Consider the following 27,852-nt stretch of genomic DNA (forward strand, 5'->3'; position numbering starts at 1 on the left):
AAGGGTTGTGGGAGTATGGAACAGGTTACCCAGCCATGTTGTTGAAGCCCAAACCCTGCATTGTCTCTGTGTCACAGTCTGCAATATAGTGTGTCACACTCTTTCATTTCAGCACAGAAAGCTCATTCACCCTGCAACTCTCCTATTGGCTAACAGAAAACCAGAGACAATATTAGTAACAACCTTTGCAGCCATGTGTGGTTTTAACGTGTCTACAGGAAAAACAAATGTGCATTCTTTTGCACACCCTGTTTTTTTTAAAGAAACAGATCATCAGATCACTTAGTTACTCCAGATGAGACAGATGTTGGTCATCTGTCTGTGGCATCTGTCTGTGGCCTGTCTTGCAGGCCCAGAAGCCCACAGCTAAAACTCAAAGGTCACACAGCAGGAGTCCCAGCCCAACATCGAACCCAGGACCCAGGCTGTGCCTGGCAGTGGTGCTAGCCACCATGACACTGCTCCCTAACCCAGGTGATGTTAAAAAAGAATTGACAGATTCTGTGCTCTGTGGTTTCCTGATGGCCATAGTGTTGGCAGCACTATGACATTCCGACTTCATGGTCCCCAGTGCCTGGCAGGAGACACTCTGCCCTCATAGTGCTACTCTGAGCACAGAGGTTTCAGGGGATAAAATAAGTGTTCAAAGCTGCTAGTGCAAATTTGAGCTCTGCCACATTACATTGAGTAAAACTCCCTTAATCCTTTTGTGTGTAAGGTAAATATACACCAACTTTCTCCCTAAAGGTCTGCATCAGGCCTGTGTGAGTCAGTTAGCTAAGCTACCAGATGTGTGATAGCGTTTTTATTTTACTTTTTTTTACCAAAACAGTTATGTATGAACATTTTATCAGAGAGCAGGGGGCGATTTGCATGGATCTGGAGAAAAAGCTGAAGTGTCTTAGTTTGCACAAGAAGAGTCAGTGCAGAGAACTGCACAGCAAGGCAGTCCTAGTGGAGGAAGGTGTCGTGTGCACCCTTGATGGGAACAGAGCGGCAGCGAGGTCCTCGTACCACAGTGGGATTCTTCGGCCACACTGGAAGGAGCTCATTACCACTCTCACTTGTTGAGCTCCTGCCAGTTTTAAAATTCTAATTTTGGTTTCATATACAGTACCCACCGCTAAGGCCTTCTGCCTGTGCCCAAGATACCAGTTCCATATGCTCATCCTCACAATAGACACAGGCGCCATTTCATGGTTGAGTCTTCAGTGCTCATGATACGCTCACGGGACAGTGTGGTGGCCCTGTGACTAAGGATCTGTGCCTGTGGCTGGAAGGTTGCCGGTTCGTATCCCGTGGCCGGCAGAGGAATCCTACTCCGTTGGGCCCCTGAGCAAGGCCCTTCACCCCAACTGCTCCAGGGGTGCTGGATAAACATCTGACCCCAGACTTCTCTCCCCGTCTGTGTGTCTCATGGAGAGCAACCTGGGGTCTGCAGAAAGACAAATTCCTAATGCAAGAAATCGTATATGGCTGATAAAGTGATCTTAAAATCTGAAATCTAAAGTGCAAGCCCTGTCCAATCTGAAATATTAGCTAATGAATTGTGACTGAGGAACTACGCAAATGAACAGGAAAAAAAAATCATAAGGACGTCCCCTTAATTAGATTATTTGGCCTATGCTTGGCAGCGGCGGGCAACTTCTTTCAATGATCATGTGACCTCCAGTCAGTCATCCACATGGTCAAGAAGGGAATGTAGAAAGCAAAACAATTATGCGCTTCTTAACGTGATTACATGAAATGCAGAAAATGTCTTTAAAAACCGTTCACTTTCGAAAACACAAATATCATTCCAAATGTCAATAGAAAAGCTAATATTTTTGCCTCCTAAAGCAAGGAGTTAATCTAAAGGATAAATGTTTTAACACTGGTACATGCCTTTCCATTTAGTGATGAGTCCTTTGGAGATGCCAGCATTTTACGGAATAAGGGCTTGAGAAGTTATAGACCATGACTGACTTAATATCTGTAGTGCATTGGTTTAACTATCCTAAATGACTATGAAACAAAATATATTACTATGCACATATTTTGCTGTATTTCTAGTTTTAGAATCCCAGTCATCATTTTGTATTTGACCACAGGACTGTTCAGTTTTTTCAGAGGAGGTTTTTGAGGCTGTTTCAACTGTGTGCAAGAGGCACAAATATCAGTGAACTAATTTTTTCATCAAATGTAATGGGTATCAATGTTTACCAAAATGTTGACAACCTCCAAGGAAATGGATGGAGTCTAGAGATGGAAATGTAGGCATTGATGTATGGCACACAAGGCAGGAAAATGTGTGCATTAAAAAAGAGTTTTATTTAAATTGTATACAATTTTACATTTGTCCACTAGTACAACACTGGTGTATAGAGTCCCACGTGCAATTGTACTAATGTAGTGGATTGAAGCAGAAGATTGGATTTCTAAAAAAGAAATGATGTGAACACATGAGGACGGAGCCCCCAGCCAGGCCAGGCACGAGGCGGCAGCGTCCTAGACGGCCAGCAGCTCCGCGGGAGGAGGCCTGAGAGGGATCTTGCCCAGGGTGAACCTCCTGGCTGCAAACTCCTTCATCTCCTCCGCGGTCAGCTCGCTCTGCGGGGAGAAGAGCTGTCCCGCGGCCGGCTGGGCCCCGCCCGCGCCCGCGCCCACGCCGCTCCCCGCGAACCCGGAGCTGCCGGCCGCCGTCGCGGAGGAGGAGGAGGAGGAGGAGGAGGAAGAGCCACCGAAGCTCGAAGAGCCGAACCCGGAGGGGGCACTGAACCCCGAAGGGGCACTGAACCCCGAAGGGGCACTGAACCCCGGGGGCAGCTCGTTTCCCGCTGTAGGGAGCGCGAAGGAGAAGGAGGCGGCAGACGAAGGGGCCGCAGGGGCGCCGAAGCCGGCTGCCGCACTCCCGAAGCCCGTGGAGCCCGTGGAGCCCGTGGAGCCCGTGGAGCCCCCCGCTGGATCCACACTGCCGAACCCGCTGCTGCCCGCCGAGCCAGTGGCACCGAAACCTGCACACGGGAAACACGCTTCACGGTCACTCTCCACGGCACCGGGCGGCGCTCACTTCAAGGCAGCAGGGACTAGAGATGGATCCCGTTAAACATCCCCCGCACACTGCATGTTAGTTACTGTAGCTCCGAAACTGAAAGCATTACAGAAAGATCGGTCGGACAAAACCTCACGGTGTCACCTTACCTCCTGATGTAAAAGCTGATGTCTGTGGAGCACCGAACTGCACAGATGGGGCTTTAGGGCTGGGGTTCTTCAGTTCTGCTACCTACAGAAACAGGGAGATATTGCTTCACGGTGGGAACAGACAGGATTGACAGCTGGCTTTAAAACAGACTGGAGTACAGCAAAGCCCTCGAAGGCCAAACTGGAAAACTGGTGGGTTTTTTTCACTTTTGTATGTCAGGAGACTGATGTGTTAGTGAAGATCATAAAACCACTAACAACATTTGTCTTGCCCATCTCTGCCTCTTCTCAAATGAGGACTCAGGAGATCCACGGCAGTGTATCACTCACTAACCCTCTGGACGCCAAAACAAACTCAGACTCTCCAGCTCTCCCCTGAATGATCCGCCGGGAGCTCATTCCACACGTGCAGCATCCAAACAGATTGCATGAACAGGCAATGCAACAGAACCCGACACCTGGCAAAAACTGACGTTTGTTTTCATGCATTTTCCAAGGAATTTAGGAAGATTAATTTAGTGTTGATAAAATGCATCATATCCTCAAAAGCTGGAAATAAATGTTTCTAGCCCTTTTCAACATGCTAGTGCTGTTCATAGCTATGAACATGTTTTTTCTTCACTCTTGCTGTTAAGTGAAAAATGCACATTTCTGTCCCTTACGTTTATTGCTTGGACAAGGATTTTGATTTGTGCGGCTCTCAACTTTGTTCAGCAACTCATTGCGGATCCTATCGAGCAGTACGTGTCGTGTCTTTCCTATAGGAAATGACACTCGAACACGACCTATTTCTGAAAAAGTGATTCTGTATGTGAGCGGTTTGCCCACTCGCTTCACAGGTAAGAGCTTACCAAAGCCACTCGTGTGACCGAGTTCTGCGTCTTTAACTCAAGCAGCCTGCTCTTCCACTGATTCACCAACTGTGTCACGGAGCTCATCTGGAAAGCAAAACCACACGCATGGAGATTTGGGGCATAATTAGATTTCCTTGCATTTGCACAGTGTCTTTCTACCCACAGGATCCCAAACAGCTTCATACACTAGAGGGAATCTGCTTCATTCACACCGGAGAGTGCAGTCCCCATTGTGTGCCAGCAGCCTCAATACACAGCAGATAAAGGGGAGAAGCCAGAAGTTACTTCCACAGTTTCACCAAGGAGAAAATTTAGGAGGCCAGATTATGCCTGGACTGGACTGGAATTCAGGCCTAAGAGGTTTTACCCTTTGTCTTACGAATTGGTCCATGGGATCTTTAATGACCACAATTATTCAGGGCCTCAGTTTAAATTCTCGCCTAAAGGACAGCACCTCTCCTACAGCATAATGTTCCCCGGTCATCACACTGAGGCGCCAGGTGAGCACCCGTGGTTCAGAGGGAAGACTGCCTGGTGTTCTTGGAAGATTCTTCATGCCTCACCCTTGTCAGACCTCAGAAGCTGAATAAGACCAGGCTACAAGATGGTAACACTGCTGTTATGGCCTGCAGTCTTTTTGTGAACTCAGAAGCATAAAGTTTTTTAGCACTGCGCAAAAGAAAAAAGACTGACTTCACAAACAAATAACTCATGCCTTCAGAATAATGAATTACACAAGCTGTCACATGGCAAGCCCACTGGCTGGTAATAAAGATCACAAGGAGGGGAATTCGGCAGTGTAGGTCAGGTCACTCAGAAAGCAAGACTTAAAACGGAAAGGGCATTCTCACGTAGTTCTGCAGATTTCCTCCTTCTTTTCCATTGTAGTACTCAAGTCTCAGCTCTTCTGGAGAGATCTCAGGAAAGCCTGCAATCAATCAACAGAGAGACCACTTCTAAATCCTTCAGGACAGGCACTCCCATACGAACTAGACTGTAGGCTCTGCAGAATCGGGTACTGATAACAGCAATATAAAACATTTAAAAAAAAACAGAAATGTTTATATTCATAAGAGCCCAAGATGGGCAGATGGAACAGCACCAGCGACACAGGAGGAGAGACTCTGCCCGCTGACGCCAGCTCCAACACTCCCAGCACCCGGTCAAGGACAGCCCACAGCTGGCCAGCATGTATGGCCGGTGGACACGCGACACCCCGACTCTCTCTCCGTCACGGGGCCCCCTCTGCCGAGAGGCACGAGCGTCAGACCCACAAGAATCATGATTAAGCAAAGTGCTGGCCCGTTCACTAATTGGGTGAGCCAAAACAAACAATGCACAGAAAAATCTAAACGAACACATTCTCTTCGCTGTCTCAGGAAGACACTTCACCAGCGAGAGGAGAAGGGGCTCTAGCTTCCTTCAAGCTCTACTAGAGACCTGAGAGAGGAGGACTGGAGTCTGACTCGTATACCAGGCACTCCTGCCTCTTGCTTCCACAAGTAGTGTTTCTAAATGGGAACTCTTACCACAATAATCAATCCAAATACAGCACAAGCATCACCTCTTTCCAAAGCAGCATGCAGTCTTTTTAATAGCTTCCTATTTCTTAACAACTCATTCTGGAAGTGCTAGGAGAATGGTTAACTTTTCACTTGGATGTGAGGAAATGATGGGGTAACCAGGCCACAAGAGGGCGCTACAGAAGCTCCCTGCAGCCAGCCAGTTTCTGCTCCACTGTTGAAGTGTCTGGTTAAACCATGAATACAGCTTTCGTGTGCGGTTTGTGTGTGTCAAGTTTGTTCCCACACAGGGATCAAACACAACACCTATCTACCAATCCTTTTCATATGCCCTTCCTGGACAACAAAGATTCACAGGTGAGTCTGGGTTTGATGTATCTTGCAGCCAGGCACATAGTGACAGTACCTGCATAGTCCTGAACACAATCTGCTCAAAGCAACTGCTAGAATTGAAGGCTAAATCTAAGCCAAAAACGTTGGACAAAAGTTCTTTTTTTAGACTAAATCGAAATGATAAGCGAACGCTGGAGTATCATAAGGCTGTCACCTGAAATAGAGGCCTTGAGGACGGAGTAACAAGAGAAGATCCACTGGCCAGAGCTCTCCCACACCTCCATGTCCCTCCTGATGGTCTCCCTGGGGAGAGAGGAGCAAGGCCGTCAGCTCTGAGCTGCACGTTATTGCAGGAGCAGAGAGAGGAAAAAGGTTTGCGGCGCACATCACAGACAACAGTTATGCAAACTGCACAGGTCTGACTAGAAATCTCATTGGAAGAGCTTGGGGGCTCCGTTTGGATACAAGACTAGCCGAGTCCTTAATACACCTTTATGGAAACGCAGCGGACTCCCAGCGGAGCGGAATGACAACTGCCCAGAGCACGCAGATATGGGCGTGATCTCGGCGGGCCGTGGATGACGGATACTGACAGGCAGACCTCCAGCTGTTTCTCCGGACTGTCCTCCGGGCCACCCCCGTCGAAGTCCGGCTGGGAGCTCAGGGCCGAGAACCTGCTGCCCGCGGAGAAGCTGAAGCTGGAGCTCCCCGTGCCGGAGAAACCCTTGCTCTCCTCCGGGCGTCCGGACCCCGAGGGCGCCCCAAACCGGCTCCGGCCCTCCTCTCGGCCGCCTCGCCCCCAGTCCTCCGGCCGGGAGAAGGAGGAGGGCTGGATGTAGTCCGACCCAGATGACCTCTGCGAGGGGTTGACCCAGACTCTGTTCCCAAACCCTGGCAAACGAGGAAGAAAAGACAGCCGAGGTCACTCCAGAGCTCTCCACCCGCTGCGAGGAGCCGGACAGGGAGGCGGAAAGGCAGGCTGTGTGTAAACCGAGGTTACGATGAAACTGAACACCAGGCTCGACGGCTAATTGAGTTAATAATTACGCCTGTTTCTGAGGGCGAGCAGTCAGGGTGAGGCGAGTGCAGAGGCTCTCAGGGTCACGGAACTGCGACAAACTGATGCCCCTTCGTTAGTTTTGACAGCCGAGACCGAATGCACACACCGATCCAGCATGAATATGGTCGAATACGTTCTATTTTTAAAAAACAAATATTTAAACAAGCACTTAAGGGCAGATTTAAGAAGGTACAAAGTAGATGTCAAGTTACTGAAGAACTTGCATGTTAATAATTTCCAAAACAGGGGATTTAGCAACGGATGGTTTTAGCCAGGGATTCTTGGCGTCGTAAGATGGTGTTCAGACGTGCGAGGTGGCGAAGTCGCAGGTCCAGTAGGTACCTGGCCCACGAAACAGCTCGTACCTCCGGCTCCGCGGTTGCCCTGCGGCCGGCTGTGATGGCCGCCTCCATCCCGGCTGGGGTGCTCATTCCAGCACCTCTCTCCGTACCGACACCGGCCCTGCAGGAAGAAACTGCACACCGTCATCCCGGCGCAGCGCACACCGGGGAGGCCGCACGCAGGTACAAGCTGCTCAAGAAGAGCCCTGCTCCGGGCAGGATTTCAAAACGCAGCCTGGCTGTCAGCGAAATGGCCTGCCGCACTTCTCCGCGTTGAAGAAAAACAACAGCTACGAATCTTGAGAAACGCCGATACCAAGGAAACAGAAAAGGCGGAAGTCATTAAATTTACCGTCGCAGGTCAATGACATCACAATCGGTCGCTGTAGTTTTGTAGCTCACCGGCGCCATCTTGTGTAGGTATTAGTACATCGTGTCAGGGTTGTACACTCTTCACGGGTTACAAGCAGTGGTGTAGGTATTTTCTTCGTTGTGCATGCCTTATGACAAACTTGATTAAAAAATTGCTAATCATTTACAAGTGTGTATTATGTATTATATTTTATATTTCACTGATACTGCCATATGGATTGTCTCTGGTCTTCATCTATGTGGGTTTAAGTGCAATTTTGACTGCCCATAACCTACAAGTCAGACGTCTGAAAAAACCAAGCGGATGCAATTAAAAAAATAAAATTGTGGGGTTTATCCTCTTTAGGAAAGCTATTGTGAACAAAGTAGTTACCGTCGCAGGGTTTAAAGTTCTAGTTGTTATGTAGAACTTACAGAACACGTTTACTGAACAGTTAATAATCTTTAATAAGAATTTCTTGCATTTTTCAACATTTGGATACACTTCCCATAATGCATTATACCAACAACACAAAAAGTACATTTGTATTCCATTAATGTCATGACATTCTTACAATACACTGCTAAAACATTCCATTTTCCTTTTATATAATAAAATTGACCTGAATATTGGTACTTTTCTGTACTTCATAATTAAAATTACAAATAATATGATAACTGTTTGCACTTAATGGACTGGTGTTCCCTGATCTCTGTTTTGACCAAAGTCCCTCTGTAAAGTGACTAAGGGACAGTGCCACCCCCGCAGGCCCCTGTTTGAGAACCTGCATGAACCACTGTCCTCTTTTTAAATAAAACAGAGCTGCCTTCACCACATACTGGCCCAGTGTGGGAGCCAGCAGGTGTGTTATGTACGGGACAGACTGCACTGGAGAATAGGGAGAGGCAGACAAGCTCTTCTCACCTGTGATTCACCTGCAGAGACACTACAAGCTGCAGGGAACCAGCACCAGTGCAGGGACTGGGCCGGTACCAACTGGAGGGCCGGTACATGTCCCCGCCCTGAGACTCTTCGCAGAGGGACTCCCAGTCCATCCCCCAACCTCAGCTGTGCTCCGTGAACTCTCCGCAGCCTCCGGAGAAATCCCCTGCTGGGCTGATGCTGCCCAGCCGATCTAGTGACCCCGGCTCAAACCCCTGACCGCTGGACAGAGCCCCACCTGCGTCTGAAGTGAGCACCTCCACTGATCCACCCTGGGAATCATCTTTCCCATTTAATAATGTGCAATGGTTTTTAATTTTGTAACGCCGCGACTTTCTAAAAAAAAACTGAAATGGTTTAAAATCCCATTTATCCTTTTTCAGTGGCTCATCCAGTGTCTCCGCCTTTAACTCGTTTATTTCCATGACTGCTGGCGCCGGAGCCCACACTACAACAAGCCTCTGGCAGACTCGGCCCCGGTCACAGAGACTGGGGTTCATGCTCTTCCTAGCAGAGATCATGTGCGATCGCCTCTCCAGATGTATTTTGAGAACAAAGGTACTGACATTTCGACTAATACAGAAATTTGAACAAAAAGGTCAAACGGTGATGAAATAATTTTTTCAAAAGTCATTACAGTCTTGCCTTACTGAGATCTGGAGTCTTTATCAGTAACTTGCACACTTTAACCACAAGATGTCCCCCTGTACAGCAAGAACAAGTTGTGAGCCCGTGGCAGCAGCCAATGGTGAGGGAGACAGCACGGCCACATGGGCCAGCAAGATGGAGCACAACTACAACTTAAACAGCAGTACCATCAGCGCACAGAATTACAAACCGCTAACAACAAAACTCGGGAGGGCCGACAACAGGACTTCGAAACCTTCTGCACCTCTGAAAATATCTGGACAAACACTTTCAGATCTGGTCAAGGGGTCAAACAGCAGCTCTCTGGAGTTCATCAGGGGGTCTCACACCCAGCCGTGCGCACGGAGAGGCCTCGCAAGCCGCAGGGGGGAGAAACGAGCCAGTGACCTCGGCCGACTGTGACCTGCGCCGTGCAGGGGCTGGCCGGCAGCTTCCGGCGGACACCTGGACACGGCGAGCTCTTCCCGAGCCATAACGCACTCCTGTACGGGATGTCCAGCTGCTGCCTGCCAGCTTCCAGCGCTTTAGTCTATTTCCCAGGATGGCAGACCGCCTCTCGGGACAATTTAGGAACAATAAAAAATAAATCTACTTCTTGGCTCTAAGCCGCGATGGGAACACATTTACTACGCCCATCCTTCTGTGTCAGGCTGGGGGCTTACAATAGAGACCCCGTTTTACCGGGAGGAGATCCTTTCCAAACAGGAGAGACACTTAAAACGGGCGCCGGCGCCAAGCGCGACAAAGGCCGCCCCGGCGGGGCGCAGGCCCCGCGCGCCGTCGTCGCCGCGCCCCCGGGTCACGTCTCGTGCGTGTCCTCGTTGGCGCCGCACGTGTCCACCACGCAGATCAGGCAGCTGGTCACGGGGAAGGCCCGCACCTTGCTGCAGGCCACCCACTTGTCCGTCTCCGTGTAGTACTCCAGGATGTGCCCCAGCCGCCCCACTCCCTGGAAGCCGGCCAAGACGTAGATGATGGAGCCCACGGCGGCACACTTGACCGTCACCCCCTTCCACGGCATCGGGGACACCATCTTCCACTCGTTACTGCCGATGTCGTAATACTCCACCGAATCCAGGCCCCCTGCAAGCACAGCAGCAACAGACCGTCAGACGGACGTACAGGAGCGCGCTGCCGCCCCGCCAGCACTCTCTCCAGGGGCCTGCCGGGGGACTGACCCCCTCAGCACACGCCCGTGACGGGACCCCGAAAATCTTAAAAGGATAGTCAAGAATAAAGAATCGCAGGAAACCAGAACCATCTTCAAAAGTATATGAAGCGTGTCTGGATGAGATGCCTTCCAAATGATTCAAATAAAATAAAAATTTAACAAGCAATTCACCCGATTACATTTGCAGACATCAGTCCTTCCTAAGAAACAAAATGGTTCAAGTAGTCTTTTTTGGAATAAACCTTTACTTGTTCCTAAGAAACAAAATGTCTGCCTTTTGCTTCCGTTTTAAGGAATTTCCCAGCCCAGTTACGGAATTCCAGGAGCCTGTGGAACTCCACAGTGTCTCGGCAAGGGATCTGAGGACTGGACTGGTCAGATAAGGGTTTGGTTTGAAAACTCCGTTTCTCCTCCTCCTCTACAAAAACTAGGCAATTCAGAATTCAGAATTCAGTTTTGATCACTGGCCTGTTGTATTTTAATGTTTTTTTGCAGCTCTGCTTTTTTAACCTTTGGCTCATACAGTCTGTTTCCTGGGAATTGAGAAACTCAAATCTCTAAACACCACTACAGTTACTTAAGTACAATACTTCTACAAGCTGATTAAACACAATCTCTACAGATGAAAAAGTGCATTTGCTAATAAAGCTTCTCTCAAGATACAGCTACAACCGTGTACAAACTTTTGCACTGTCACCACATGAGAAATGTTACACAGTACAGTTAGGATATAGTCTTGCTATTAAGACAGTGAAACATTTTTTAAAAATCCAAGATAACTTCATGACATACCCATTCCATTCTGCCCTCCAACAGCATAGATCTTCTCATTGACGAAGACTAAGCCGTGGTTTTTCCTGGCCTCGATCATTGGGCACAGTTCTGTCCATCTGAAAGGCAATTCAACCCAACGGTTAACAGTCAACGTGGAGAACTGCTGCCCGAACCCGAGATTACAGACACACCTGCTATGAGAGGGTGAGATATGCACTTGCATCTGACCACCACTAGACGGATCTGTTGCCAAGTAACACACAAGGTTTACAAATGGAAGCCGAAGTCCCATGAGCTCTTGAGCGTTCAGAAAAGGGACATTCTGGTGGTGGGAGAACTGCAAAATTTGTATTCACCATAACCCGAGTATTTCAAACGGCTGTTTTCCACTTTGTATTCCATCATGCACCGATTGAATGGGCCGCCCCCAAGTCAAGGTCGGATCACACGGCCATGCCTCGGAGGTCAGATGGGAAAGGCGGCGGGCGCGCGAATCGAGGGGCGCCAGAGCCGCGTCGCCCCGTTTCGGAGCCAGCTCCCCCTGCACTCCAGCAGCCGCGGCGGCCCCTGGGAGGCGGGCGCGGACACTCACGTCTCGGTGGAGGGGTCGTAGACCTCGCAGGAGTTGAGCACGCGGCCCGAAACGTTGTTGCCCAGGCTGCCGCCGCAGACGTAGATCAGCCCGTTGGCCTCCACCATGCCGTGGCTGCAGCGCGGCATCAGCATGCTGGGCTTGTTGTGCCAGCTCTCTGTCCGGGTGTCGTAGCACTCGAAGAGGTACAGGGCGGAGTTCCCTGAAGGCAACCGCACATCAGAGAGGCGTCAGCATGAGGAAACACCGACCCCTCGTTCGGCAGCGCGGCCCACACCGACCCCTCGACCTCCCGTCCCGCGGGCACACCGACCCCTCGACCTCCCGTCCCGCGGCCCACACCGACCCCTCGACCTCCCGTCCCGCGGCCCACACCGACCCCTCGACCTCCCGTCCCGCGGCCCACACCGACCCCTCGACCTCCCGTCCCGCGGCCCACACCGACCCCTCGACCTCCCGTCCCGCGGCCCACACCGACCCCTCGACCTCCCGTCCCGCGGCCCACACCGACCCCTCGACCTCTCGTCCCGCGGCCCACACCGACCCCTCGACCTCCCGTCCCGCGGCCCACACCGACCCCTCGACCTCCCGTCCCGCGGCCCACACCGACCCCTCGACTGGCAGCGCGGCCCACACAAACCAGTCCAGTGAATACTCAACACTAACTGGTAATGAATTTTCCAAGTCTGGGATAACAAAGGTTTTCTAATGTACTAGCAACATGGCTTACACTAACCAATCAACCAGCGGCATAGTCTCCACTCATCAACCAGTTAGCAACAGGGCAGGTCAGGGGAGACGGGGATGACCTGCCAAAACGCTTCACAGCAAGTCTCTTTAATTAAACTGAACATCTCATTATTATTTCAGCGACTTCATCTCGCATGCCTGGCGTTCCAAATAAGGTCCCTCCTTGCCCACTGAATTACAATATTTAGAATGATCCTCACGAGCTTTCGTTAGAGCTAAGGTTAAGCCGATCGAGCGGTCTGCGGCGGCCGACGCGTCGCTCCGGGTGCGTACCCACTTCGGAGCCTCCGGAAGTGTAGATCTTCCCGTTGGAGGCGCAGGCCGCAAGGCTGTCTCTGGGGTTGGGCGGCCCCAGTTTGGAGTACCAGCTGTCCTTCACCACGTTGTAGCAGTCCATCCTCTTGATGGGGAAGAGCTGAGAGCCGCCCAGGATATAGACGACGTTGTCCCAGAACACCGAGGCGGCATCTCTTCTCTTCTCGAAGGGGCAACGGATGTCCGTCCAGCTGTAGTCCTACAACCAGAGGCAGCACAGAGAGGGACACGCAGTCAAATCACAGATCTTCTTGGTGCTGACGGGTTGCAGATACTATGGTGGAAGTGCATTTAAAATCGAGAACAGGAGACACTTCTTTACACAAAGCGTTGTGGGAGTATGAGACAACCTATCCAGTCCAGTAGTTTGGCTTCCTTGAGGAAACACCTGGATGAGGCCCCGGGATCAATTAGCTACTAACTACTAAATGGGCCAAATGACCATCTTTTGTTTGTACCTTGTCTTATGTTCTCAATGCCCTGTTATCAAGTGGTTTTCTAAAGGAATTGCGAAGTTAAAAACCCCCTCTTAAAGATGACGTCACCTTGCCTTAAAGCCAGTTTATTTTATCGCAGTTATGGTAGGCCAACATCAACAGGAATCGCCGGGTTCGATTTTCCTGCAAGGAATGACCGCCAGCCCCCGACAGGGACACGTGTATTTAAGCATCAACCTGCACGTGGAGCTCGCGAGCAGATTGCTCTGCGGGCGTCTGGCCCTGGTCCTGGCGCGGCGCCGGTAGCTGGTCGGGTCGGGTGACGGAGGGCGGGCCGGACAGGAGACCAGCCCCTGACCCCGCCCGAGCAGGAGCCGCTCACCTTGGGGTTGAAGTAGCGGCAGGACTGCGGCTGGGAGCCCCCGAAGAGCGCGATGCGGTAATCGTGCTTCTTCCTCCGCGGCCGGCTGCTCTCCCCCAGCTCCTCGCGGTCCTCCGGGGACAGCAGGTGGTAGCGCATCCCGCCTGTCGCACAACAACACAGGCAGGGAAGCACGCGTCTGCCGGGGGGGGGGGGGGTCCATCTCGAGGCAGACGCGCTGCTCCATCCTTCACAGGAGCTCGTCCGCAAGGAGGGCTCGAGTCTTTTCTAGACAGCGGAGCCACGACAACACGCGGACCCCAAGACCAGCGGTGGTGCTTCACTCCTCCAGCCGGTCTGCTGGTGGCCAGGCACCAGGCCACACGGGGGCCGTGCTGGAGGGGTGGAGGCAGCGGACCCCCTCCTCTATGCGAGCTATTCTGTGATCACGCGCAGGAAAGGAAGGAAGGAGGGGGTTTTGGAAACCCTTTTCAAGGTTGTGTCCATCGTCAACCTTCAGCTCCTCCGTGTTCTGGTTCAGAGTCGTTCCTGCATTGACCCCGACCCTGACGACGGACTAGCTGTGAGAAGACACCCTACTGTCCTGCCCGAGTCCGAGAGTCCTTCAGCGGCTAAGGGCAGGGTAAGTGAGACAGGCGGGGGCGTCCTCTCACAGCTAGCCTGCCGTTAAGAGCCCGTCTCGGCGCTGGCAGCAGCGATAAGCCCGTCGGAGACCGAGAGCCCACTTACTGATAACCATCTTGAGGCACTCGGGGTTGTCCTGGATCAGTGGCTCCGCCTGCACCGTCTTGCTCAGGAAGTTCTTGGACACGAGCGGGAAGCGGACCTTGGCCAGAATGTCCACGATGTACTGCTGGCGGTTCTGCTCGTCATACTTCAGCCACCGGACGGCCGCGTCGTAGACCTTCGGGAACAAGGAGACGTCACCATTCCCGCCCGCCGAGACGCAGGAGGCCCTGCCGTGAGGCTTGCGGGACACTTCACCACTGTGGGGAGCTGTGTAGTTTCAGCTTAAACTCAGGTGGAACAATGGTTCGCCGGCTCTTCCAGTATGAAGCAGCTTTTTAGAGAATATCTCACTGGTTCTGCCTCACCTGCATGCGTGCCTTTCATGTGCGATTGTGATTTTACCGACTTTTGTTTTAATCGCTAGACATCTTCACGCACGTTCCCTGACTTTTACTGTACTGCTCTATCCTTCCCCTGAATCCTGTACATGGTGCCCAGGAATATTTTAATAAGAACACATTTAAATACAGGGAACTGCGTCTGTCCTCCCCAGAATTACAATATATTCAGTGCGGGCTTAAAGAGGTGGATTTGGGCTGGGAGTCGGATGTCTCAGCCTCAGTTCCAAGCTGGACAGACGTGTGTAAATAGAGGGCAGGGGCACTGTGCCAGCTGCCTCACCTGGTCCTCTGCCCGCACGGTCAGAGTGTCCTGGTGCAGCAGGTGAGTCACCCTCTTCACGTCCAGCTGCAGGAACTCGTCCGTCTTGTACACCTCGGTGAAGTGCTGGTGGATGAAGTCGTCGGCGGTGGTCTTGAGCTCCGGGCAGTCCAGGCACTCCGCCAGCACGCTGATACCTGCGAGCAGGACGCACAGACACTCTCGTCAGGGCAGGTGTCGGATCAGAGCGGAGCTGCTCCGTTTTCTCCGCTTTGCAAGGATGGGGAAGAGCAAAGACAAGTGTGTGAAAGCAGCATTCAGTGGTGCACTCATTTTTTTCATGTTGGGAACTACACTTCTTGCACTTTTTGAGCTATCAATGTTAAGAGGAAACATCTGGGATCATCTGCCTACTTTCAAGGCACAACACGGTCCAGTTCCAGGCTATTCTAAGGTCCTCGCGTACAAATACAAGTGCTGAGAAAAGGTATGGGAGCCCCTAGGTTGGTCCATATTCTTGGTCAATTTAGTCCTTAAACATAATTGGATCTTCAAGAAAGTATCGATAAAAGATGAAGATAACCTCCGCACTGTAGTTCCTCTCTATACCCGAGGTCTGCTGATGCAGGTCTTCTCCCCTTGAAGAGCAGCCTCCACACAGTGGGCACTGGAGCACCTCCTGGTCAGCACTTTCAAGACTTGAACACCTGTCTGTTCACTAAAACGTTTAGTGTGTCATTTATTTCGGCTTGTGGTTATCTTCATCGTGTGCAAATGCACAGAGCTTTTCGGTTTTTCTGAAACGTGCTTGTAAATAAAAGTGTTCACAAACTCGGTATGTTTTTCTAGTGAATGATACTCCAAAGGAAGCCAATAAAAGGTGGGGCAAGATTTAAATTCAACAGGGAATCTTTAAAAGACACTCTGCCTCAGCACTGACGTCAGTTCAGAGCCACATCACAAATCTTACCCAGACAATTTGATGCATCCACCTGCTCTTTGAGATACTCAACGCACATCTTCTTGACCGGCTCAATCTGATACTGATTGGCTGCATCCAGTAAGGACTGAACGTTGTTGCTATTAACAGAGATCCTAAAATACAAAGGCACTAAAATTACAATGTGATCTTGAGGATGGCCTCTACCTTCAGAAATCCACCCACTAGCACAATACTAAAATGATCAGTCCAAGATGACAGTTTTGGCCAAATGCTCCATGAACTTTACGCTCAGGTGAAAAAGCGGATTCTCAGCTGATGAGGTACAGGCAGGACTTTTAAGGCACAAACGTAGAAATGGACATGATTTAGAAAATACATGTCAGTTCTTCAAAACCGCTTGGGACCGATTTCTGATGACCCACCGCGAGGCGAGGCGAGATCCGTTACCTCGCAGTGTAGGCGAATTCCACAAGCTGCTCAATAATGTCTGGCTCTGCATCCTTCAGCTCCACTTCAAAGGACTTGGATTCCAGCATGTTGGCTGTGGAAACGACACTCGTGTTACAATGAAGCGAGGTCATTTCCCCGAGCGCACAGACGGCAGGCCACGGTCACGCTCGCATTTCTGTTCCACACCCATACCGCCTGGAAAACAACTTGAGGATCCTTCAAGACCGGAACCGGGCAGGTCTGTCAGCATTCCCGGACCCAGAAGCACTTTCACGGCTGAGGACCGGAAGCGCCTCTTTACACAAAGGGTGGTGGGAGTCAGGAACACTAACCGAGGGGGGCTGTTGACACCCAGAGGTTTTAAAGAACCAGCTGGATCCCTCAGCTACTCCTGGAGCGGTCAGCTACTGAGGCGCAAGATGGACTCCTCTGCCAAGGTAATTTTGCACTCGTGCTCTCCCGGGGGGAGTCATTACTCACAGGTGAACATCAGGCTGAAGAAGTGGCTGGCTGCGGCGAGCACCACCCGGTGTCCCGGGATCTCCCTGTCCTGTACCACTAGCACCACGTCACACAGCGTCTTCTGCTCGCGGGACAGAGAGGAACATCAGCAACAACAACAACAACAACAACAACCCCGGCAGATCAAAACCTCATCTTCTGGGAAACAAACTCTCTACACGGGGGACCCGGGACCTGGAACAGAGTAGTAGTGTAGTGTCCCCGTCACTATACTGGGGCAGTAGGACCCACACAGACCGGAGGGTGAGCGCCCCCTACTGGCCCCACTAACACGTCTTCCAGCAGCAGCCTCGGCTTTCCCAGGAGTCTCCCCTCCAGGTACTGGCCAGGCTCACACCTGCTGGGCTCCAGCTATGAGCTGCAGGGTGATAGTGCTGCTGGCTGATCTACCACTACAGTACTGAAGCCTTTAAAGGCTCAACCACAGCTGCTGGCTGCCGACTTGAAGGGTCAGATCGAGGGCTGAAGCACACCTGCGCCTCTCGGGCGAATACGGAAGCCCCAGGCGCTTCGCGTCTCCCCTCTCACCTGTTTCCGGAAGTTGTTCATCACCCCCATGAAGCTCGCCAGCAGCTTGGCCTCCTCCTTGGCAGCGAATTTCTTCTCGGCCTTCTTCTTCGAGCTGCAGGGCTTGTCCGTGCCGGCGGAAGCCATCGCGTCTCCCCGGCTCCGCACCCGCCCGACGCCTCCGTGCCCCGCAAGGACGTGAAACCCCCTCCCCGGCTCTCGCCCCGCTGTCCCGCTGGCAGGGCCTCTCGGGTCCCCCCCCTGAGGAGATGCCAAACCTCGGCAACTACCCGGAATGCCCAGCGCAAACGGACCCACTGCCCCCGCTCAAGCCGGGCTGTCAGCAGGCAGGGAGACGCCGTGCGCTGCCCGATGACAGACCCGAGGTACCCGGCGTCGGTGCAGGGCGAGGGGGCTTTCAGAAAGGCGCAGACAGTTTCTGGAAGACAACGCCGCAACTACGTAACCCTTTTGTTTCCAAGCAGGCTGACAATGCACCCCGCTTGTTTATTTCCTCTCCTTTCCCACATCCCCCTGCGAGCGAGCGAGCGGGGCAAAGACTCGGTCTCGCCACCTGGCGTGGATGATCTCGGCCAGCTCCCCCTGCCGACTCGGAGCCCCTGTTTTTTTTTTTTTTACTCCTCTTCCTCTCCGGTCTCCTCTGCAGCATACAGGTCCACACGCTTCTTTGTGTTTTTTTTCTTCTTGAGTTGATGAAATATATCCTAACGTGACCTGGGGGGCGCATTCTGCCAGGCAGCAACGACATTAAGCACGCAAACGCGATTACAGGTCGCTGTGCAGACTTCGCTTGTGAAAGACGCGACTCTCAAAAGAGCTGTTCCCTCCCATAAGGCACTTGAGATTTAATGAGCCAGTAAATAGGACAGACAGAAATCACTGACAGTGCATTCTGTATTACTCGCTTTTATGACCCATTACACCTTCCCCTGCTCGGTGCACGATGCGACACCGCGGACGGGCCGGCCGGAGCCGCTCAGGTGTGCGGACCCGGGTCCGGCCCTCCAGGTGATCGCCTGCGCCAGGGTCCCGTGACTCTGACGTCATTGGCATAGCTCAGCTCGGCCAAGTGTGAGGTTGTCCAACTTTCCTGCTGTTGTTCTGTTCTTGACGTGCTTTGTTTTTTCTTCCCTCAACTCATCCTTTATTCTCTGGTTTTCCTTAAAAAAATGTCTTTCTTGTTTTGCTGCTGTTCTTGTCCTGCACAGGCAGAAAACCCGGCAGAAGTAAGTATTCGGGCTTCTTTTTTATACAAAAAGTATCTGCTAGGCGCAATAAGAGCACGAAAATACCATCACTGGGGAATAGTGTTTTTTTCCTTCTCTTAACGCCTTGTAAAAAAAAAAAAGATCTCCCCGATGCAGTTTTGCGCTCCCCGTGCTGGAATGTGTCCGGTAGGAAGTCTCAGGCGGTCTGAGGCGCTACAGCGTCGTGGAGTCCGTCTTCAGAGAGAAACCCCCTCTCTCTCTCTCCCGCTTCCACTGTCGAGCTGTGGGCTACAACATGGAGACGTAATTAAGTCAGCGAAGTCGTTTAATCAAAAGGGAATTGTAGTCTTGACATATTGGACAAGCCCAGAGTGAAAAGTTAGCCGGGACACTAGAGTCAGCACTCCCGCAAAACATTACAGCTTCACTGTAACATCTCACCTCCTGCAGCAGGTCAGACGCTCATGGTGGGCGTGTGAAGCAGCGTGTTATTCCCACCTGTCTGTTGATCGTGAGCTGATCAGCTGTCGGGAGTCAGCAGTAAGGGCGAGGGAGGAGAGGCTGCTTGAATGTCTCTGTGTGCCGAGGCTGCTGGAGCGGGCTTGTTACAAACAGGCCCGAGTGGGCCAATCAGTCCAAGCCATCGATCTGCAGCTCCCCTCTTCATCCCGCGCAGCAGAAACCAGCAGCTGGAATAGTTTCCAGCTGCTGGTATTGCCCCGCAGAACAGTATCCTTGAAGATCGCTATACTGTACTGAGGGTTCCCTCTGCTCCGGAGGGAACAGCGCAACCTGCTGGACAGCCAGCACCGCTTACAGCACAAGCCTGCTTTCCTCAGTCTCCCATCCCAGTACTGAGCCGGCCCGGCTTGCTGACACCCAGCCCATGGGAGCCCACTCCGGGTGCTGGGGGGGCTGCTGTCCTGCAGCTTCTCCAGCTCCCGAATCCCCTGAGGATGACGGAGAGCATCACCGACCGGTCCAGGTGAGCCAGTAGCGAACGGAGGCCTGCAGGACCAGGGTCGGACTCTCCTGGGCTAGCAGGTGCTGGTGCAGCTTCTGCCTGGGGGGCCGGCCTGACGTGGACTGAGCCCGCGGTGCAGGAAAAGCCGCCTTGCTAAGCGAAGTCTTCGGTCCGGAACGGGCGGTATACTCTGTGATTCTGGAGCTCGGGCCTGCGGGCCTGTGGGCGAGGAGCTCCTGTCCGGCGGGGCCTCTTCTCAGGCTGCATAAACACGCTTCACTCTCTGCTTCTTCCAGCGGCAGCCCTTGCTCCAGCCCCAGTCTGCCCGGCAGTTTCGCCCAGAAAGGCACGGTACGTCAGCGGAGGTGTTTTGAAGTTTACATTCATTTCCAGCGCTGTAGACACTTTCATGCCGGAGAGCGCGAAGAAATGAACCACCTGCCTTCGGCCTCTCTTCACTCTTGCTCTGGCTGTTCAGGCGAGCTTGAATCTCTCAGCAGCTCACTGTGAGGTGCCGATGCCGTGCGTGTCTGACCCACGAATTAAAAAGAAAAAGTAGAAATCCCATTTGTTTTTGTTTTGATCTATTTACGAATCCATTAATCCATTTTCAAAGCTTGTGTACACATGGACACAGGGACGGTGAGGTTGGTAATGCTAATCCAAAAGACAGACAAGAAGGCACGCGAGGCACTGACACACGCTCTCGGCGTGATCGGGGTTTATTTTGTCCTGCCGGTGTTCTTCACCTGAGCCGTTCCCTGAATGAAACCAGGGCGTCTGCTTCAGCAGCATGACTGGGCAGCTTGTTCCACACCCCCGCCACCCTTGTGAGAAAAGGGTTCACACCTTGACTGAGAACATGAGAAGGTGAGACAAGTCCCTTCGAAGGGAGCGACTGGGCCTGGGACTCTGGGCGCCGGGGCACAGAGGCGAGCCGATTCCCCCTCTGAGAGCCGTCTGCGGAGGGCCCTGTCCAGCAGGGGTGAACGCAGTCGACACAAGCAGTTCATGAGTCTGTAGGGACTGTTCGGGTAACGGCATGAGCTGCAGTGTGGTATTCAAAAATCTAAATAGACGGCTCGTTTACACCTGGATTTTATCATGACAGGTGTTTTAGGATACAGCAGCGTTTACTGCCGAGAGGAAGTCATTCTTGCATATCTGCTGCCTCATGGCTAATCAGTCCCAGAATGCTGTGCAGCTCTTTCTGAAGGACCGCAGTGAGTCAGGTTTAACAGCAGACAGTTGGCAAGTGGCTCTTGTTTTCTCTCCTCCAGTCAAAATGAAGTGACATGCATGTAAAGCATGGCATAAACACTGATTCATCACCATTGGACATTACGTCACCTTGTTTTTATGTAACACTTAAAATATTCAAAACAGATTTTGCATTACTGTAAACGCAGTTAACAAATATGACCTCACCATCTCTCAGTCTCTCCCAGGTCCCTGTATTTCCCAGGATTCTGACTGGAATCACCACGTAGGTTGTATTGCAATGTAGGGCAGCAGCAGTGAGAGGCCACATTCTTCAATGAGACCAGCGCCTGAGAGTTTTCTCTCAGCTTGAAGTTTCCCTCGTAAAGGTCTCTGGCAGTAAGAAAGGGCCTGGCTCTTACTGTCATGTAATGGTTTGAAAGCTGCAATCATCTGTAGCAAGTCTCTCTCGAGGCGTAACAAAGAGGCTTTTCAGATAATAGATTCAGAGCTTTTAAAGGTTCTGTTAAACAGTGTTTTCTGTGGAACTGGAGAAGCTTTAAGAAAACCAACTGTTCCACCCCAATGCAGAGCATGACTCTCATCAGCTGAAACTCATGGAAAGGGGAAAAAGTAGTGTTTTTTGGCACATCCTGTCCAGATGGACTATAAATTTCCATTTTTCTTACATTGTGATAAATACAGAGCAGAGGAGATATACAATTTCAATGTTGGGAGTCTGCCTGTTGTTACAGTTACACTAAAGCATGCTGGTGTTTGTCAGTATCATCTTAGAGAACTGAGGGATATTAGAGGGCATTTCAGACAACAGGCAGTGTTGTTTGAAGAAACAGATTCTGTAGTAAACTTGTGCAAGTATCTGTGTTGGCTTTATATAATATAATATAATTGAACATAATCATGTACAGTGCATTTTAAAATGTTGCAAAGGAACAAGTAATAGGTTTATTCCATGCTGAAAAAAAGAAGAAAGAAAACACGTTTCGGCCATGGAGCCTTCTTCAGGTGTGTCTGACACACCTGAAGAAGGCTCCACGGCTGAAACGTTGTGTTTTCTTTCTCCTTTTTTTCAGCATGGAATACACCTATTACTTGTTCCTTTGCAGCCTACGCATGCTGACGCAGCTCCCCACCTGAACTACTGCATTTTAAAATGTTGTTTACTCAGCATTTTGGGAAAATTAAGGCGACTGCTGTCCTCATGCTCTGTATTCCCTGCTGCTGGCTGATTAGTATATTAGGACATCTTTATAAATTTTTATATTTGATAGGATTCTATTATGGAATCCTATCACAAATTTGGACTGCAGAACAGGGGTACACATTTGTAATACACTCTTAGGCAAGGTGTAGAAAATGTAATCAGTTCTGTTCAGTGCCAATCTGGCTGTGTTTCCCTTTAATTGCTCTGGTTGTGCTAATTGACATGATTAAAGTAATCGATGCCCGTTCCTCTCTTGGCACAGGAGAGAAATGTGGTAGGTGCGTCGTCAAGCTGGTCGGAGTGCCGGAGCTGGATCGGAGCTTTGTGGACATCGCCGACACCTTCAATCGCCAGCAGGAGGATCACCAGGCTATGACACAAAGCGTAAGACAGCTGAAGAGCAGCGCCGGGGGCGGCCCTGGGAGCAGTCTGAGTGACTGTCTGGAGCAGATGAAGAAGGAGCACGGTGAGGTCCAGTGGGGATCACCTGGCTATGGCTTCCCCCCTCGTCGGCTGTGCTGCAGTCAATTTTCTGTCCAGACAGCCCCGCACCACGCGTGCATTCAAACGCATTTGGTCACATGGAGTTTGTGAAAGAATAAAAGCGGGTTAGAGTATGGAGAGGAAGCATTTCAGGAAATGCATGTATTCTGGGGCGAGGGGTGATGATAATCTTGGGTGATTATCCAGAATGGAAATATTTTAATGGGCTTTGGCTTAACCCTAACTTGTAGAATGGTTTTCCTTTGATCCTCATTCTGCTGAGTATAAGAATTCTTATGTACAGCAGTGGTGCTATTGAAGGTGAGCAGAAAAAAAGGTTCCTTTCTGTTTCGATTTTTCAAATTTTGACTTTATTTTTAACAGCTGAGATGCGTGCTTTTTTCTCCCATTAATGGGCAGATGTTTATGAGAGGAAAAACCAACGGAAATGAGTTCCGAATTGCGTGTTGTTGTTTGAAGTCCATTCAGTGATGTCGTTGATCACTCTGCACGATCATCAGTGAAAGGCTGGTTAAAACGGTCTGTACGTCACAGTCTCTCTGACGCTTCACAGTTTCCTTGATGCCTGCAGTCGAGGGAAACAAGGTCAGGGTGGGTCACTCATCACGTCTCCGTTCCCTTGCAGGTGCCTGCAACATCAGCATTCAGATGAAGGGCTATGACTTCTCGCTGGTGGTGCAGCCAGACGCCGCCTCTGCCAAGCTGCTGGAGGCCCAGGAGCAGGTCAGGAGGGCCAGTCAGGGGTCCAAGTCCGTAGCCGCTGCAGGCACCAAGCTGCAGGAGATGATCAGCTCGGTGCTGCAGGGCGAGGCGCTGCTGTCCCGGAGAGTGAAGGAGGCCAGCCAGACCTACCAGGAACAGGTCCGCGTGGAGGCCAACCTGGGGGACAACCTTCGGGAGGTCTGCAGAGCCAGGGAGCTCTCGGCACAGTACAGGAAAGAGGCCAGTGCCCTGCTCAATGAGGTGGCACAGCTCGCCGGCATCACCCCCTAGTTCACTGCAGCACTGCAGCTCAGCGCAGCAGGATGCGCAGCTCTCATCTGCTCTACTGTAGGACCTCAAGTGTCTGCTTCTGCGCTGGAGGTGGCAGTGAAGAGCAGCGGTGAGGGCGCTGGGCTGCTGCCTGGAGGGCTGTGTGTGCTTGAGGGAAGGACTTGACTGTCTGCATCACTTTACACGCCGGTATCGGCTTTGCGTGGGTTAGCCCTGCGGGGCACCTGTGGCCCCCCCGGGGGCGAGTCTCACGCTCTTTCTGCCTCCAGCCTGATGAGACACTAGGCATGAGGAGGACTCTCCCTTACTTTCTACATGCATTGTAAGTGTGTGCTAGATATAAATGTTCGGGTGGGGAGCTGCGTCAGCATGCGTAGGCTGCAAGGGAACAAGTAATAGGTTTATTCCATGCTGAAAAAAAGGAGAAAGAGAACACAACGTTTCGGCCGTGGAGCCTTCTTCAGGTGTCAAAGAGCCTGAAGAAGGCACCTGAAGAAGGCTCCACGGCCGAAACCTTGTGTTCTCTTTCTTCTTTTTTTTTTTCTTTCTTCTAGATATAAATGTGTGAGCATAATAATACAGAGTATTCATAGGTGTTAAAGGTATTCATGGCATATAAGATGGTGTATTATGTTTTTAAAACATAATCACTGTCAGTGTATTTTCTAACAATTAATTGCTTGAGTTTGTACAGCGATTAACATATACAGGTAGGAGAGGACTCACTTCTGAAGGGACTTCACCACTGAAGCACAGCCCCCAGCTCGGTAACACGCAGCAGCTCCACTGTGCAGCAGATCAGGTGGAGAACGGGGACACGGGTTCACTCTCTGAATGAAGGCACACATTTACATTGACTTACAGTACTCTTATGGCACTGCTCTTTGGCCCTTTGGTTTGGTGTTCTGTTTGACTGATGGTGCCCGGCGCTCCTCTCGCTGGGCGAGATGAAAGGAGATCTCACCCACACCCTGCCCGGGGCGTCGGAGAGAACGCGCTTCTCAGCTGTGGGCTCCCAGCTGGCTTGAGCATCCCTGGCCGAGCAGGCTTGAAAGGGCTTTGAAAGGTGGGCTCATCCTAAGTTGGGGAGCTCTGTTTGCACCATTTCTGAAAACCTTTTCCCTGCAGCCCTGCCAGGTTTCTAAGACACTGCATTGAACAGCAGTGAAGGCTTCTCTGGAAACTGAACTTTTTATATAACTGGAGCCTGCTGTTGTGTAACACAGAGGCTGAGAATATCAGCTCTTTTCAAGTGTTAGTAAAATTCTGGCCCTTGTAGGGACAGTATGTATCTTTTGCGGGCTCTTCTGGAATGAGCTCTTCACTCTAAAGGCAGCTGTTGATATCAGCTCACGCTGTTATTCGCATAGGACCCGAGGAGGGATGTCTGCCTTCTTCAGGCTGTGTTTAAACGTGTTGTAGCTCTGCAAGGACCCTGCTGTCACACGGACTCGCACGCTGCTCCCTGCTGCAGGGGACGAGCCCTGAAGGTGCCTGCAGCACGTGGCGGCTCGGCTGTCATCCGGAGAGCATGCAGCGCTCAGGGAGGATCTGCAGACCCGGCTCAGCCCCGAAAGCATGTCTTGAAGTTTGTTGTGCAGCTGGAAGGTGGTTGCTTCCAGTGTGCCTGACTCGTCTCTATGTGTGTTGCTGTTCCCCACATGGTGACCCTAATTAGACTTGACAGGGTGAAGGTCGTGGTTGGAGGGTAGGAAGGGCTCACTGACTGCGGCAAAGGGCTTCCAAGAGCCTGGAGTTGAGCCATGAAGCCGCTGTTGTTGTTGATGTTGTCTCCTGCTAGCCGGCGCCTCTGTTTTCCCTGCAGGAGAAGTGCAATGGGTAGTGGGGGTGGGTAAATGTAGGCAAGTGAGCCTGAGAGAGGGACAGGCTGTAGCAAAGGGATGGAATTTGAAAATGTCGTATTTTAGACAATGGCAGTGGTTTCCACTTTAACTGATCAGGTGGAATTTCAATATGGCACACACTATCTCTGCATTTTAAGTGCCTTTAAGTATATTAACCCCCCATGGCCTTATGAATTCGTACCATATGCTTGTGCCTACAACAGAGCATTATGTCTGCATGCAGTGGCGGTGTTTGTACATCCTTCTGATTTTTTTTAACACAGCGATTGTAGGAACTTGGCCACTCCTGACTTAATGGGACCAGTAAATTACTAATTATCCAACCTCAGAAGTGTTACGAATGTTAAGAGATCCATGAATTAAGTCTCCCAGGCCTGGGGCTGGTCACACCCTGTCCTCTGCAGAGACTGGGGCGGATCAGGACCAGGGTCGAGACCCCCTGAGCCAGAAGACCTGTAGGATGCAGAAGTGATGATATGAATGAAAGCTGATATGATAATATTTCTTCTCACTATTCAGTTACATACTGTATGGCTCTGTTGGTTCTTCTCGGAGTAGTGTAGAGGACAGTTTATTTTATATTCTTAAAGATTAACTGAGAAATGCTTGTTTTATTCATTATTGCAAAAAGATTTTCTGAGCATGCGCTTGTCATTAAGTGTATGAGCACTGATCGAGTGTTGTAACTAGCAAGATCTGATTTGAATAATGAATTAATTTCGAGCCCTGAAATGTAATGATGTACCGGAAATATCTTTACTTCTTGAACATGGTGTATTTGTGAAATTTTTAAGAATATTTTAGCTGCACTATTACTGTGAAAGTAGGTTTTCAACTGTTTTTGTTTCTTGTACACTAAATCCCCTCTGTACCCCTGTAAGGGCTTCAGTTTTGTGCTTTACTGCTCTGTATAATGTGTTAGCTTCATTAACCATCATCTTGCTTTGCAATGGCCCTAATATGTATCTCTATTTTATACACGAATATTCTCTTTACTTTAAAAAAAAAAACTAATTTCTAAAATTGTTCAGTTGAAAGGATCTATATTTTCAGTTTACCACTTTTGTCAAAGTTGATACCTTGGCTCTTTTCAACACAAGGCCGGATGAGATCCTCAGCTTCTTTAGCTACTGAAAAGCAGACGTGCTGGATGAGCCGAGAGAGCTGTTCTCCTTGGTAACTGTGCTCAAAAGCTACAGTGAACGATAACAGACAGCAAACTGACACATGAAGTAAAGGACATAAAGAAGGATTCAAACGAGAAGGGGCCACTCAGTCCATCTAACGTATTTAGTCTTTAGTAGCTGTAAACATCTGAACAGTTAGAAATTACAGGAAGCCATTTGGCCTGTCAAGCTCTGATGGTATCTGGTAGTTAATTGACCTGAGGATCACAGTGTTTCTTCAGCTAAACCAGAGTTTCTCCTTCAACAACATGGCTGGGCAGTGTGTTCCCAACTCTAACAGCCTTTATAAGAACAGAATTATTAACGGATTGAGCAGTTTTTAGTTTTAATGACTTTAAAGACCTGGTACCCTTTTTACTTTCAGAATGCTATTGCCATTGTAAATGGACCTTTTAAAACTATGAATATGTGATCATTGTTCTCTGCCCTAGCACAAATCTTTTTAATTATTCTGTTTTTGTTTGTTGTTAATGGATTTACACTCCATTCCATCAGGAACATGTGATGCATTTTTGTTCTTGTGAATCTGAGCCCCTGAGTAAAGCCTTCATTGTATATTGCTGAGAAGAGAATGTGAACAGTTCAAAGGTTTATTTCTATAATTGCATGTAATTAGCAGATTGAATCACATTTATAAAAATGCTGCATTAAGTTAATAATGTGATACTGTGATTTTGAAGAATCAAAATGAAGTATTTTATGTATATTGTAGTTTTAATTTAAAACCTCTTGAAGTCTAAAATACTGTATATTATTGAAGTTGCTTGTTGTGTATTCATGCATTGTACTAATAGCACTTTGGTGGTAATCTTAGTTTGCCATAATAAACTGATGACCTATAAAATGTAAGGGTTACTGGTGAATTATACTTTTGACATGGTCTCTGAATTTTGGAATTAAATTTATGTTGCCGAATAAATGTTGCAGTAAATTAAATTTGTTGCAGACTCAAAACCAGATTTATTGATATTCCATATATAATAGAAAACAAAAACGTCCTATAGACGAATGAGTTATATATTGGATAATGTCTCATTTATCTTTTTAATAATGTAATATCATAAAATTATAATAGCATTTGTACAGAATAAAGCCGTATTTGTCATGAATATACAGTATTAAATTCCAGCATTGCATTCCAAAAGGGTCAAACAAGAGGGTCACATTTATTCACACAAAGTATCCCTTCAAATCAAATTCAGCATAAATCTTCTACAATA

General features: G+C 50.1%; 3 protein-coding genes across 3 annotated transcripts; 1 reads left to right on the forward strand and 2 right to left on the reverse strand.

Annotated features, from left to right (window-relative positions):
• Nucleotides 1-2,291: 2,291 nt before the first annotated feature.
• On the reverse strand, nt 2,292-7,641 carry nup42 (nucleoporin 42). The gene is made up of 7 exons (XM_088600382.1): nt 7,316-7,641; nt 6,484-6,781; nt 6,105-6,193; nt 4,886-4,962; nt 4,032-4,118; nt 3,181-3,262; nt 2,292-2,993 (listed from the first exon to the last, which is right to left on the reverse strand). Exons 1-7 carry the CDS (start codon nt 7,437-7,439, stop codon nt 2,488-2,490), a joined length of 1,263 nt encoding a protein of 420 aa, XP_088456508.1. The 5' UTR covers nt 7,440-7,641; the 3' UTR covers nt 2,292-2,487.
• Nucleotides 7,642-8,085: 444 nt separating this feature from the next.
• klhl7 (kelch-like family member 7) lies at nt 8,086-18,505 on the reverse strand. Its single transcript, XM_088600381.1, has 11 exons — nt 17,487-18,505; nt 16,917-17,019; nt 16,434-16,527; nt 16,014-16,138; nt 15,065-15,240; nt 14,384-14,558; nt 13,655-13,797; nt 12,794-13,034; nt 11,771-11,972; nt 11,197-11,294; nt 8,086-10,316 (listed from the first exon to the last, which is right to left on the reverse strand). The coding sequence occupies exons 1-11, from the start codon at nt 17,610-17,612 to the stop codon at nt 10,033-10,035; spliced, it is 1,767 nt and encodes a 588-aa protein (XP_088456507.1). The 5' UTR covers nt 17,613-18,505; the 3' UTR covers nt 8,086-10,032.
• A 62-nt stretch (nt 18,506-18,567) lies between these two features.
• Nucleotides 18,568-27,551, forward strand: LOC148650822 (uncharacterized). The gene is made up of 4 exons (XM_088600385.1): nt 18,568-18,712; nt 19,955-20,009; nt 22,346-22,549; nt 23,213-27,551. The coding sequence occupies exons 1-4, from the start codon at nt 18,656-18,658 to the stop codon at nt 23,578-23,580; spliced, it is 684 nt and encodes a 227-aa protein (XP_088456511.1). The 5' UTR covers nt 18,568-18,655; the 3' UTR covers nt 23,581-27,551.
• The last annotated feature ends 301 nt before the right edge of the window (nt 27,552-27,852 follow it).

Source organism: Lepisosteus platostomus, chromosome 12 (genome assembly GCF_059453375.1).
Source record: "Lepisosteus platostomus isolate fLepPlt1 chromosome 12, fLepPlt1.hap1, whole genome shotgun sequence".
Lineage (NCBI taxonomy): Eukaryota > Metazoa > Chordata > Actinopteri > Semionotiformes > Lepisosteidae > Lepisosteus > Lepisosteus platostomus.